The 14,631-nt window shown below is 48.7% G+C and overlaps 1 protein-coding gene across 3 annotated transcripts in view; it reads right to left on the bottom strand.

The window, feature by feature from the left end:
- RUNX1 (RUNX family transcription factor 1) overlaps positions 1–14,631 on the bottom strand; it is a 245,514-nt gene that overhangs the window by 34,000 nt on the left and 196,883 nt on the right. For all 3 annotated transcript variants that reach the window (XM_044919441.1, XM_044919444.1, XM_021678047.2), the window contains one exon: positions 4,375–4,566. In XM_044919441.1, the coding sequence (XP_044775376.1) occupies positions 4,375–4,566 (192 nt within the window). The remainder of the gene's footprint in view (positions 1–4,374; positions 4,567–14,631) is intronic.

The following is a 14,631-nucleotide window of genomic DNA, read 5'->3' as shown; positions in this document are numbered from 1 at the left end:
CCCCCCTTTGATTTTGAACTTCTAGAAGAAGAAGGAAGGAGAGAGAGAGACAGAGAGACAGAGAGACAGAGAGACAGAGACAGAGAAGTCAGAAGAAGAAAAGAGAAGTGCTATGCAGTTCGATATTTTACTCCCAAGGTTGGAAAGGGGATTTCTCTGTCCCTTCTACAGGGAAGTGGAAAGGCTTTTTTTCCCCCCTGTTGTCAATGCATCTGGTAAACACTGACATAAGTAAGCCTGAATAATAGGGGAGGAACCAAGGCAATTCATATCTCAAAAAGCGTCACAGACAACGGTACCAGAGAACATAGTCTTTCCAAAGTAACTTTATCCTTTGGGGAAAATCACTATCCACACAAAAAACATTTGGAAGACAAAAACTGAGGAGGTGAATCTGAGATGTCGGGGTCTCTGCTCCCTGACCATACTGTCAACCCTCAAAGCGAGGCACCCACACTGCTCAACGCTGATCAGAGGTTGCCTGGATTTGGACGTTAAGGAGGCTTTGGTCCCAGCGGACCCCAAGGCAGACTCTTCCATGCAGGAAGGCCAGGCTGTCGCCTCAGTAAAGCAGACAGAGGGTAGCTGGGAAGCCCTCCTCCTCCCCCTTGTCCCTCATTCCCTCGCGCGAGAGATGCATTATTCTGAGTTAAGTTTTCTTTTGTCCCCAACTTGAAAAATAAATGTACATGTCCCCCCACCGGCCATCCCCCCAAAAAGACAGCTTATCGAGGTGCCCATCACAGAGTCTGGCCCTAAGGTTCTCATTATTGGCAACATCTAATAATAACAGACCATATTCAACACAGGCCCGCCAAGGGAAGCCCAGCGCAGTACTTCTCCCATGTCCCCTTTGACGATCGGGCTTCTCTCGACGCTGGTCAGCCCTGTGTCTAATCGATCCTCGATCCCAGAGAACCTGCCACCTTGTCCACACTGGCTCTGCAGCCCAGAAAGGTCTGGGTTTGAGTCCAAGTCTGTCACTTATGCTCTTGGAGGCTCTGGGCAATTGTTAACCTCTGAGGTTCAGCTGCTCTATCTCTAAACCACACCCCAGGATTGTGGTGAGAGCGGAATAATGCATACAAAAGGCTTGACCTGTGCCAAAAGCTATCATAACCGGTCCAGTTAAAGAGTTAAACCTCACGCCCTGACGATTATGGCAACGCACGCAAAAACAACAAAACTGGCCTCTTTGTCCAGTTTTCTGCACCAGCAGATACTAGCCTGTCTCCGTCTTCCCAGAAAGAGGGGTTTATGCAGCCTTAAATGTGGTTCATCATTTTTGGTAAATCGGGAGTCAAATTCTTAAAATTACTTGCTGGGGTTGCCTGGAGCCTTCTCTAGGAGAGTGTGTGTGTGACCCATCCAGCATCAGCGACTTCATCTCGCTAGAATCTGTGCTGTCCCATCTTTTAAAAGGACACGTGTCCGTGTTCCTTCCCATGACTGAACACGAATTCTAAAACCCGCCTGTAGAAGTTCGTGACGATGTCTTCCTTAACTAATCGTGCAGCCATGACAAAAATGGCTTTCTGTTCACTTTTAAGAGCTCGTGAAGGAGGAAGTTGAAGTTAACCTCAGCCCTTTTAATAGTTAAAACCTCAACAAATAAACAGCGGTTTGGTGGCATGACAACCTGCCCCCCTCTTCCCTTATCCTGCTTCAGATAATTTGAGATGCCTCTTTTGAGTGATTCTCCGCACATCTGATTCTAGATAAATAGAGGTGTTATTGTAGATCTGTGATTTCCTACTGACAGAGTCAAAGGGGCAGGCTTAACTCTCCGGATGAAGCCCCATCCTCTCTGTCAACCCACGATCCCTCCAAGCCCCCAGCCGCGGACATTTCCCGAGGCTGGAAACATTCACACATCTGTACGGCACGCTGTGGCATTGCTGTGACTACCTTTGGAATATTTTTCTTATGACGATGGCTGCCGTTTCATGGAGAGCCATAAACACAGGCTGGATTTTTATATAAAGCATCTTCTTAAATATAATATGGAGTCTCTAGAGCTAAGCCAGGAAAATAACCATTTTCCTACTTGTCAAGAACAAAATGAAGGTTCTGGCTGAAAGAGACTTTACTATTATCCCTGTTAACTTTCTAATTTCAGGGGAAAAAACATCCCAAGGGTCTACTCAAAACATGACTAGGATAAAAAAGCATTTTCTTACAGAAAAAAAAAAAAAAGAAAGAAAGAAAGAAAAGGAAAAGTAGTTTTACGTGAATATATCCTGGATAGTTATTTTTTTTAAAAAGCTCCTACGATTTTACAAGTGAAGGATTGAATAGGCAAATCATATTTTGGAAAGAAAGGGCATCAGCAATATAGTTAACACATTCTTTCGAGCAGCAACCAAGCCTCTGGGGCACTCTAAAAGCAAGTTATTACTACTTGCATGTTGCAGAAGTAAAAAGTTTTTAAAAGGAACAAGAAAGGGGTGAGGCTTTGTGTTAAACCTGATCCTTTGCTAAGCATATAGTATTCCAAGAGCTAAAGAAAGAATGCCCATTCGGCCCGGTAATATCTCCACCCCCCCCCCCCCCCCCCCCCCCCAAGAGCTGCTGATGGCTGAGGACAAGAATTCACTTACCACCCTCCCCCTCTTCTTTTTGGGAAAAAGAGCTATCTGACAAGGAGGCAAATCAGATCTGATTCACTCCTCACCAAAACTGTCCGAAACAAAGCTGACTTAACGGTGACCATTTCATCTTGCCGCCGTGTGGCTGAATCTTCCATTGCTTTTAAAAATGCTTCATAGTTTGGGTTCCAGTATCAGTAGAAGAAGGCAAGTCCCTTTCTTTATCAGCCGAGTAGGCTAAATCGTCAGTTACACGATGAGAGAATAAGAAAACAGAAGGCTTCCCTTTGATGTTACAAATGGAGGCCTGAAGATGGCATAAATTAATTTAAATGGCCCTAAACACAAGATCAAGGAATCTCCTCGAGAATTTGTTCTGTTTGGAAGGAAAGTTTCATTTCACCCCTCACCCATCTCTCTCACTTAACTCCATCCGATTTACCACACACACTTGCATTTTGGCATTTAAAGAAAAATCAATATGCATATTTTGAACAAGTATTCATGATAAGCACCACAAAACTGATGATTTCAAGGAGGCTTTCTCCTAAATACACCGAAGATGGGCCCGTAGATGAGAGAGAACCTGCCAACATCAAGCTTAGGTTTCTGTTTGGAGAAAACGGGGCCACCCTATGGATGGGCCACTTAGCAGCTGTGTGCACAGTATCTGACGGGAAGCCTTCTCTGGGAAATTTCCACTCAAATAACAGAACCTCCCCAGACACATAACTAGGAGAGCTCGTGGGATGAGACATCAAACTCTGTGCAAGAGAGCACGCTTGCCTTTCGAGAGCCCCACATGTGCTAACCCCAAAGGGAGCGACTGGTCCGGAAACCTTAAAAAACTCATGACGAGCACACATCCCTCGGTAGGACTCACACAGTGAAAACGCCTGGGGAAGCTAATTTCTGCGGTCCCAGAGGGCAAGTAGCATGTCCCTGGCTGGCCACCTGCCCTCTCCCCCAGATGTGTTGCTTATCTCTCCCTTTGAGTTAGACAAGCCTGCTACTTGGAGAAAGAATCTTACTGTGACCATATCATACGCAGCTGTGTCCTGCGCAGCACACAAAGAAAATGACTACATTTCGGAAATTCGAAATGGTATCACAGAGCAAATAATCATTGACGTCAGTGGTTTCTACAGTGCAAATGAACTCTGTGTATTATCTAATTTGGCACAGTGTGTTTTATGCAATTATTGTATTTTACAGTGTTTTTGCAATTGCTCGCTAAACCCGGGTATGTGTGTATGGTGTGTGTGTGGGGGGGGGGGGGGCAGTTCATCTGCATTCTTTACTGATGGTCCATTTATTTATTGTAAATAATACCTTTGATGTGCTGGCATCCAGACTCTCCTAGTATTTCTTTATATTTTTAAAAGAACATATATTAGATACAAACCCCACAAATAATCTGAAGACAACAAGAACTTGAACCATCCTGACTTTCACCTTGCTTGGGCTGTGTGTGTGTGTGTTCAAGCCTGCTGGGTAGGTAGGAAAACAACATAGCCAAAGCTAACTTTTAAAAAATTCAAGATATTATCTGCATATAGATATATCTCTCCATAGCCCAGGCACCAGTGCCTCTGGATCTGGGGATCTCATTACAGCGTGGATCTGACTCAGGAGGTCCCGGGCGGGCCAGAGACTCTGCTGTCTAGCGCGCTCCCAGACTGCGGGTGTGAGGACCACCCTTTGAGCAAGGAGGAGAAGCCAGGACTGGTCTGGGGGGGTGCAGCCCAAGGGCGAGGCAGGAAGCGGGCTCCCTCCAGGTACTTACCCTGCATCTGACTCTGAGGCTGAGGGTTAAAGGCAGTGGAGTGGTTCAAGGAGGCCCGAGGGTTGGGTGTGGGGGCTGGGTGGTGTGGGCTGACCCTCATGGCCGTTCGCCGCAGCTGCTCCAGCTCACTGAGCCGCTCAGAAAAGGACAAGCTCCCGGGCTTGGTCTGATCATCTAGTTTCTGACGATGTCCTATTGTGGGGAGGGGGAAGGGAGTGGGGGTGGGAAGGGGAGAGGGAGGCAAGGAAGGAGGGAGGGAAAAGATCAGAAAATGTATTGTGGATTTTCTAAGATTGGGGGTTTTCTCGTCTTTCCCCTCCCTCTCCCCTCACCCCCAATGTGGATTTACTGGAGATTGGCACACACGGGGCTGGCTTCCCGTGGAAATTTGGGGCCATTGTCCCCATGGCAGACGGGGAGGCCCCTTTCATCACAGGCCACTGGGTGCTCCCCCAGCCTGCGCCCCATCTCCCCAACCCTCTGCGCCCATCTCCACCGGGCAGAAGGCAGTGGGCATACAGGGACTGGTGGCGGTGGACGGTCGGGCGGGAGAGAAGGTGCATTAATGGCTGGCACTTGGCCACGCGCTGCGGACTGAGCTATGGCAGCCAGGAAAGGTGCCCTCCCTGTGGCATCGCGACCGCCGCTCCTTACTGCAAACCCAACCACTGGCAGGTTTTAGAGGCAGCAAAGTGGGCCCTGGAGCTTAGCACACGCCCCTTCCAACAGGAAATGAGGTGTGGCTGCAAACCCGCAGTCCTTGGGGAGGTCAGATTTCCTGTTAAATGCAGGGCATGGGCAGCCCCTTGGCCCCTCTCCGCTCCCTCTGTAAATGACTACGATTAAAGCTTCTCCTCGAAAGCTTCTCACGAGCCTTCTTCAGCATGCTTCTTCCCTGAAACCGACTTCCCTAGGTGTACCCTCTAAGCTTTAGGGGGTTGACGGGAAGGTGGAGCCTGGGCCTCATCCGGGCCAGTCCTCCCAGAAGGCTGGGCCTACTGGAGCCCAGAGGTCGTGCCAGGAGGCTGGATGGGCTTCCCCCCAAGGGCTCAGGAATCCAAGGTGGGAAGGTGGGCCTCTCTGTTGTCCATATAGACAATCAGTATCCTAGCCTTGTTCCCCATCCAAATCACTGTCACCGGGATGCAGTGAGCAGAAGCCATTCACATGGGACAAGCCAGGAGGGCTGGGCCTCCTGTTTCCTTCCTTACTCCCCGCAACAAGAGGGCTTCAAACCGGAGACGCAGGCCTATCAAGCAGAACCGAGGCTCAGGATGCACTGATAGAGCCACCGTGGGGCCAGGCAATTCCTTCTCCTTTCAAAGAGGATGTGCCCTTACTCCTTTCTCACCCCCGGGGTTCGAATAAAGAGTCACTGACCAATTTCACCACCATCACCCGCCCCCCAACCTGCCGCTGTCATCAGGTGGCCTCCAAACGACACTGGAGGAGCGGCCTGCTTGCTGCCATAATCGAGGGCTTGTTCACATGTCCTGACCCAGACCTCACTTAGAAAGAGGATCCGTGGATTCCACTCCCCACCCCACCCCCACCCCGGCCCAGGCTGGGAGGGGGGTGGGAGAAGTATATTTTAGCCCAGCTCCCAATCGCTACAATTACAAAATTAAATTTTATAACTTGTATTATGGTTCCAAATCTCCGTGGCTGGCCGTTTCTTCCTGCTGCCAGGCCCCTTGGCACAGTTGACATGGTTTCAAATTCCAGACCAAAAAAAGGCCCCACTATATTGCAGTGATTTTATCATGAACAAGACCTGTTTGGCTCCAAAATGAGGAAAACGACTTAAGCATAATATTTGTGTAGTTCAAATGCAATGCTCCCTCTTTTCATATGTCACCAAGGCAAATCTGGACTCTGATTCAGCCCCACAGCCCACAACCCTCGACCTGAACACAAACAGCCTGAGTCACACAGGGCCAGCACACATGTGAGAGGCCTCTTACCGGCTGAGTATTTTAAGCACCGGCCTTGTGGGCGAAAGGCCATCGGGCCAGGTCCCGGAATCACTCCTGTCATCCCTTTCCCTCAGAAGTATGAAAATGTCTTTTTCTAGAACGTTCTATTTCAGTCGACCATGGTGTAACTGTCTCTGGATGGATCTTTCCCTGACTCCTCCCTCCTCTTATCTTTTTGACAGATTCTTAGCTTTCTGGTGATCAGACTGAAAAATCTGATATTCTTGCCCCCAAACAATTCCAACTCAAAAGCCACTCAAAGCACAGTAATTTAGCCTTTTAAATGCCTAGCAACCTAATGGCTGGTATTAGGAGTCGAGCAGAGAAAAAGGCAGGAAAAACGATTCTGGACAGTTCTACGGCCTCCAAAAGAATGCCGGTTGGCGAAGTCATAGTGCAGAGGCTTCCAGCAGGCTTTGTACCCATTTCAAAACTTCACATTCCTTGGGCACCCAGTGGCATTTTTGAAGAACACCATGTCAAGGACAGTGGGTGATCCAGGAGAATGATGTGTACGAGATCATTCTAAATACAAGCATTCGGCATTGTGGAGTCCACGGTTGGCCTTTGAAGAAAGGCTGTCAGTTGTGTCTGTCTCAGCCACCGAGCTTGGGGACCATGTACCACCAAGAAACGGAGCGAGAATAAGTCATTTTAGGTAATGCGCTCCTGTGGCCAGGCACAACGTGAGATTATTATTATTATTTTTTTATCAGTCCCCTCTCATTGCCCTATGTTTAAAAAAATGTTTTAACATGTGAGCAATTTCTGGACCAGCTGACACCTGCCAAAATCGTAGTCATTTACAGAGATTAGCTGATGACTGTCTGCTTTAGCAGGAATGTTCAGGCATAACTTTCAGAGAAAACAATTCTTCACTCTGAGCTATTTCCTAAGCCCCAAGAGTCGGGAGGCTGAGTTTAATGCTGGAGGAGTGGTGGGTTGGGGGGCAGGGGAGCGTTCACTCCACACCCTCCCCATATGTGGTCCTGGCAGAAAGAGCGTTATTGCCTCTGCAGGGAATCCTGAGCCCCTTCCTCACCATGGGGCTGGAGGGCTGTAACACCAAGGAACAAGGGAAATAAAAAGCATTATCATATTAAAGGTGTGGTTCCGATGCATTTATAAGCTAGATCAAAAGAACACCTCATTCTTCTTTTCTGAAGCCATCAGATTTCATGGGCCAAAGAGCAATATTTTGTATGAAATACAGAAGCTTCCGATCTAAAATTACAAGTGGGGGGAAAATGAATGCTTTATGTCTCCGGTTTCCTGTATCTGTGTGCAATTAAAATGTCAATTTGCCCCCTGAATTTTAAATACAGAAGTATGGGAAATGCCCACTATCAAACTCACTTTCCTTCTTTCTTGCTGAGTACTGGGCTTCAGAGGGCAGCAGGAAATTCAACTCTGGATCAGATCTAGTAGAATTACAATGCAGGCCTAAACACTTGCATGTTGGCAGCCTGGGTTTTTGAGCGCACCGGAAGTCCACTGAAAATGTTGACACAGTGGTCCTTAAAATCGTGGCTACCTCGAGATTTCACACTAGGACATCTTAATGAATCTTGACCAGAGTTGAAAAGGATACTAAATTATGTTTCTCTATTACCATTCCCACATTTTGAAAAAAAGTCTTTGATTAGGATTTTATTATATATGCAGAGTCATAAAAAGCCGAAAGAAAAAAAAATAAAAATAAATTAATCCCATCTGCTAAATTTTACTTCTTCATTCCAAAGACATATGTCCTGTAGTTTTCTGGGCTGGCTGCCCACAAGGCATCCCTAAACGTTATGATATCTGTGATGGATAATGAGACCAGCTTTCAATTTTCCGCTATAAAAACGAGACTGAGGAGGTATGCATATCTCATCCATAACTGAACTATCTTTTTCAAGAAACCATTGCCAAACTGTGAAATATGCTATATGCTCTTCTATCAGAGAAAATAGGTAAGGCTAAATTGTCACCTTTTCCTGGAAAATTCTGGCCAGAGAGAGTAATTTTATGGCAGTTTGTTAGTCCATGTTTCTGGTATGGGCTTACTACTTTTCTTGATAGATTCTCAGCAGAAAAAGTAGGAAGGTGTAGACTCAAAGCATCGTCATGACGAGCAGTTGAGGAAAATGTATGCAAAATGATAATACCAAAAAGAGATCTATCTCTCTGTGTGTATCCATCTACATCTGTATCTATCTATACATAACACTGTGATTCTTCTAAAAGCATACATGTATTTCAAAACATGCCTGCCAATCAATCTGATACTAACCACAGGGATCTGGATAAAAGACATGGATTTCCCCCCTCCCCTTAATTTGCTACTGCTTTATGACCATGGAAAAGAAATTGACGTGTGTACAGAACAGCTCACTTTTCCTGGTGTAACAGTCGGGTCATTAAAGTCCCGAGGACAGGAAAGTAATAGTACTGAATGTGAATGTGATACTTCCTTAAAGCACCTTGTAGGTAATGAAATAAATCTTCTTAACCGCAAACCTAACCGTCTGCTGGCTAATTTTTTTTTTTAGATTATTTATTTATTTATTTGACAGACAGAGAGAGACAGAGAGAGAGGGAACACAAGCGGGGGGAGTGGGAGAGGGAGAAGCAGGCTCTCCGCCGAGCAGGGAGCCTGACGCGGGGCTCGATCCCAGGATCCTGGGATCACGACCTGAGCCGAAGGCAGACGCCTAACGACTGAGCCACCCAGGCGCCCAGTCAGCTGGCTAATGTAATGTTGGGCAGCATTATGCCATTGTGTATGTCACAAGAGAAAATATAACATAACGATATATATGATACCATATTGTATATTAGAATGCATATTATATTTACATGTTTCTATATTGCCCATTGCTATATAAACTTTGGTGGCCTAACTTTTCCCTCCAACTTCTTCCCATATTATTAAACTAGGAGATCCATACAAAGTTAGAGTACTTCACAACTGGAGAAGAGCTGGAGAAATCAGCCTTGTTTTTTAACCCACGTGGGAGAAGTGAAGTTCAGAGAGGTTGTTATTTATCTAATCTCACACAGCTGATTAGAAAAAGAGGGCAGGTCTGAAAACACACCTACTCCCCCCGCCGCCCGCAATCTTGCTCAATGCACCTATAAATGCCAATTTTTGTGCGTGCCCAGTGTGCGCAGTGTTAGGTGGTTATAGATCCCGGGGCCAGCAGAGCCTCATAAGGATTTGCCCTTTACCATCCCACTTCTGTTCCCAGCTCGTGCTTAGCACCAGAGCCGTCTTGTGACCCACAGTGGAGAGCTAATGTCTCACACACCTGAATGAGCATCCGAATCACAGATCTGGCTTGGTAGGTCTGGAATGTAGCCCGAGAATTCAGATTTCTACTAAGGCCCAAGTGATGCTGATGTTCCTGGTCCCGGGACTATCCCGGGGATTTGAGTGATTCTTCCCTATATGCATGCGCCTTCAGCGTACTTCTAATTTGCCCTGGGCTGGAAAGGACCACAGCAAATAGACCAGAACTGTGCTTAGATTAAGTGTCCATGAGCACCGAGTGCTGGCCTTGTTTTGGTGACAACCATTTGGTGGTCTTTTTCTTAATCTTTTAACTCTTCAATGTATGCAGAGCAGCTGAAAATGCCAAAAGTCTGCCTGATAGCTAAGTGGGTGTTGCCCGTTTCTCCGTGGCCGTCACTGAGTTGAGTCAGTGAGTCACTGTGGCTGTACTCGGGCTGTAAGGTGGACCCAGAATTTTCAAGTGGAAAGTAACTCCTCTCCAGGCATCTAAGGAAGGACTTTGAGGAAGAGCAGGAAAGGTTTATGAGGAACCTATTCCGTTCCAGTTGAGACTTCCGGGTGCCCACAAGGATGGGGGTGTGAACGCAGGTGCTCTCGTCCTTCTCTCCCCTAGAGAAACAACATGGCACCAGGGAAACGTGATTGCCAGTCTGCGTGTTAAGAACCTCCATTATAAATCTGCTTTTCCACCCAACTTTCCTGCGGACAAGAGCAAGTCTCTTCATCACCCAGCCTCCTTATCTGAAAGCCTGGAATTAAAGGACTAAGATGGATTACTCTGAGGGGCTCTAAAAGCATTCACAGCAATTATATCTGCAGCAATTAGCTACTCAACTGGTTCTCGTTGGACGCCTCCAAGCACAGGCTTTCTTGAACAACTTCATATGATGTTAGGACTTTCAAAGGTTTCCTTCTCTCTTTTTTTCAGCCAGACACCTGGCCTGTGGGAGCCAGTCCCAAGCTCAGCTGTCAAATTGGTCCTTGGAGCTCGATCTTGAAGCTAGGCTTCTACCGGCCTCACTACTCTCCCATGTGCTGGTGAAGAGCAGCTCTGACAACACGTGCTCACAATTCACTCTCCCTCTGCCTCTGGCTGTGTTGTTAGTGGCCCTTTGGACAGTGATGAGCGACCCAGGACAGTGGTCTTCCTGGAGCCTCTCCTCTCTCCCCTCAAGACTTCACTGAGCCTTTCAGACTACCCTCCTCACTGGGGCATCCCACTCTGGGTTTTGGCCCCTTCTGCATTATCATCCGAGAGCTGCTTCCAGAGGCAGTGGGCCATTAGACTCACCTCAAAACCTGCTAGCAAGTTTCAGGGGTTTGCAGCTGGGAAAAAAGCCAGTCTGCCGAACCTTCTCCAGGGTCTCACTTCTCTGCTTTTCTGATTGGATAGAAAACAGTAACACTAGGGGCGCCTGGGGGGCTCAGTCAGTTGAGCCTCCGACTCTTGGTTTCGGCTCAGGTCATGACCTCAGGGTCGTGAGATTGAGCCCCACGTCAGGCTCTGCGCTCAGCTCAGAGTCTGCTTGAGATTCTCTCTCTCCTTCTCCCTCTGCCCCTCCCCCCACTTGTGCACATGTGTACTCTCTCTCTCTCTCTCTCTCAAATAAATACATAAGTAAATAAAAATCTTAAAAAAAGAAAAAGAAAAAAATGATGATCTTTTGTCCCCGGCCAAACACCTCTCATCAGCAGCAAGAGGAATGTGAGTCTGAGGTTAATGCTCATCACCCTACCTGTACGATTATCCATTCCCCCTCACCTACGTGCCTTGGGCAGGTGCCCTCCCGCTTTCTACACATGGATAATCACACTGAGCCAGTATAGAAAAGTCCATCAGGATGCTGCTTCTTCCTAGGTCATGTGTTTCGACTTACTTAAGGATCCCACAGACATGACACTTTACCCCAGGAGAATCAGCCACAGGGACAGTGATGCCTTTGGTTGGGGAGCACTTTGATTCTCTTGCAGGTGGCAATAGGTAAGCGAGAGACCACAAGTCTGGCTGTGCATGGGGCTTCCCTCTCCTGGGTCTTCCCAAACCATGGTCCTGCAGTGGCCCCTCACACGGCATAAAGCACGTGTCTTAGAGGCCAGGCTCTACTTTTGCTAAGCCTGCTTTCTAAGGTCAATACCCCCCTATTTTGAAACTAGAAGTCAGACAATCTGAATTCTCCACTCTGCTCCAGCCACCGTGGCCACCTTGCTGTTACTCTTATACGTCTGCCTCAGGACCTTTGCACCTACTGTTTCTTCTGCCCAGAATGCCCTTCTCCCAGATATCTGTGGACCATATCCCCCCTATCCTTCAAGTCTTTGCTCCAATTTCATCTTCTCCCTGAAGACTTTCCCGAACGTTTAAATTGCAAACTCTCCCGACCCAGCCAATGCCTAGCCCTTTTCTTCGGTTGTCTCCACGGTACTTATTAATGTTACTTGTGGTCTGTCCGTGCCCACTGGACTGTAAACTCCACGAGAATGTGGGGTTTTGCCTCTGTTCTTCACGGCTGTATCCCTAGCACCAGCGGGAGCATCCAGCACATGACAGGCTCACTAAACACTGACTGAACGGGTGCTCAGACCCTTCATGCCTGGGGCCGTCCACCTGTCCTTCATCAGAACGTAGGAAAGAAGAATGTGTCTGGGGCGAAGGAAGCTGGAACTCAAGTTTTCTGCTGCCGCGGAATGGATGAAGGCTCAGAAAAAAGGACTTGTGGAGGAAACGTGCCATAATTGAGCTTATCAAGTTTCAGGGAGAACGGTCTCATTAGAAGTCAAACAGCCTGCAAAGCTTGTACCCTCTAGTGTTCTCTTCATCGTACGAAAAAATAAAAGGGAATGGATAAAAGGCCCTTGTGCTGAGTTGAGCCTCGCACCCTTGTGGGAGAAAAGGACTGCTGCAAAAAGCCTTGGGGTTTTTGGAGTATCTTCACACACGCACGTGGACACACACACACACACACGGACACGCCCCCTCCCGCCCCCACACACCGTCCCACGGGCCAAGACCTAACCGCGAGAGACAAGTAGAGAAGGAAAGGTATGCAAAGCCACGGTCCCAGGGAGAGGCAAAGGCCGCTGGCCAGCAAGGAGCACAGCCTCCAGGCGGAAGGAAGGCCCACGTGGGGCCTGCCCCACTCCCTCCCAAACCAGGCCCCCAAGATTCACAGGGACAAAAACAAAAACAAGACAGGGCTGCTGCCATTTTCAAGCTTCAGAGTGACAGACAGCGGCATTTTTAGCTCGCCTGCAGGAGCTTTTGGGGACCTGGACCTCCCTGAAAGCAGAGGAGTTCAAAATCTGCAGTCACTGGTCGCCACGGGTTACCTCCTGTTTCTGTCTGGTGACTCAGGAGGTAATTGTAGCTTAGGGCGGAGAACCCGCCGGTTTCTTTTGCTTTTGACCAGAGGCAGCCCTCTGTGGGGGTGGTGGAGGCAACCCCAGAGAGGGAGGGGTGCAGACAGCTCACAAGTTCAAGATCCTTTCTTCTCTATCAGCCTGTCATTCCAAGTATTACCCACTCTCCTCAATGAAGGGACTGTCTCCAGAAAACTCCTTTGGAGGGTGATTATAAAGTAACCCGAGAGCCTAAGGGCTGGTAATGTGCATTCATTTAACCCCAGGAGCTCCTGCCCCCACCGGGCTCTGAATGGAAGGTGCCTTCAGGGGGTACATTTTGGTGGCAGGGTGGGGGCAGTACTGAGAGGTGAGTATGGCCCGAAATGTTGCCTGGAGCTTCTGAACTGGCTTTGGAGTCCTGGTTTTCAGCAGAGCCAGACCCAGGGCCAGGCCCAGGGATGAGGAGAACACGATCGCAGAGGCCCCCAGATTCCACCTGCTTCACAGCGTTGCGGGCCATTCCTGTTCTCCACACAGGCCACCGCTCCACCCCGCAGGTCTCCTCCCCTCCGTCCTGGCACACACCCCGAGCGACCCGCAGAGGCGCGGGGAGGGTACACTGAGGCCCCCTGCCAGGTTCGGTGGTGCCCCAGTGTAAGCTGAATGAATAAATGGATGAAGGAAGGAGTGAATAAACTCCCCTTCCGTAGGCTAGACTGATTCTGGGATGTGCACCCAGCCGTGTGTAAGATGCTCTCCACTCCTCTACTTCCGAAGAGGGGTAAGGAAATTCCTTCCCATTCCTAAAAGGCCTGCTTACTGGGCCCCAGGGGATTTTCCTAGCAGTGGGGGGCGGGGGGGTGGCAGGGGGGAGCATCTGATTTCCATCTCTCTCTCTCTCTCTCTCTCTTTCTCTCTCTCGTGTCATAAATGCCAACTGACTTTGGGGCTGTCCTCACAGAGGCAGGAGACCGAGGGGCTGTCAAAGTCCTTTAGAGAGTGGGCGAGCAGACCCTGCAGGTGAATGGAAGACCACGGCACCCTGGTTCCTGAGCACTTGCTGGTCAGAAAAGCAACAATAACTAGTCGTTGTTCTTAATGGGCTATCAACCCCACCTCACACCATCCAGAGAAAAAGCTTTCAGGTTGTTTGGGGGATGAGGACCTCACTGAGGCCAACTTCTGTCCACTGCTGCCAACACCCAGATGAGAAGGAGCATCTGGAGGGGAGAAAGTTCTCCTCCACCTGTTACCTGAGTGGGCAAGCGGCTATTTGCCTGGGGTCCGCAAAGAGCCACGATGCAGTGAAGACAACACGAGTCCCACCGCCTGCCAGGAGACGTTGGGAGGGGACCAAGACACAAACTCCCCCTATTCACCCTGGTGACCACATACATCTGAGCCAGTTATGGAATGAAGGACGAGAAAGCTCCCCTAGCAAAGGCAGGCAACCTTCTCCCGGCAAATCCTTTCCAGATCTGAAAGGAACAGACTTGCCCCTTTCTCTTTTTCCCTTGGGGCTCTGCCTACCGCAGCCTGGCTTGCTGGGACCAGTTGCCCAGCTCCACTCCGTTCCGCAAGCAATAGGAGACCCTCCTTCTCCACGCGTGTTTTGATCTTTCTCTCCTTTGAACTCCGTAAACAGTCCCTCCTCTGTCTGAATAC

This window comes from Neomonachus schauinslandi, chromosome 1 (genome assembly GCF_002201575.2).
Source record: "Neomonachus schauinslandi chromosome 1, ASM220157v2, whole genome shotgun sequence".
NCBI classification, from domain to species: domain Eukaryota; kingdom Metazoa; phylum Chordata; class Mammalia; order Carnivora; family Phocidae; genus Neomonachus; species Neomonachus schauinslandi.
Note: the sequence above shows the minus strand (reverse complement) of the source record. Positions and strands in the feature narration are given on the sequence as shown.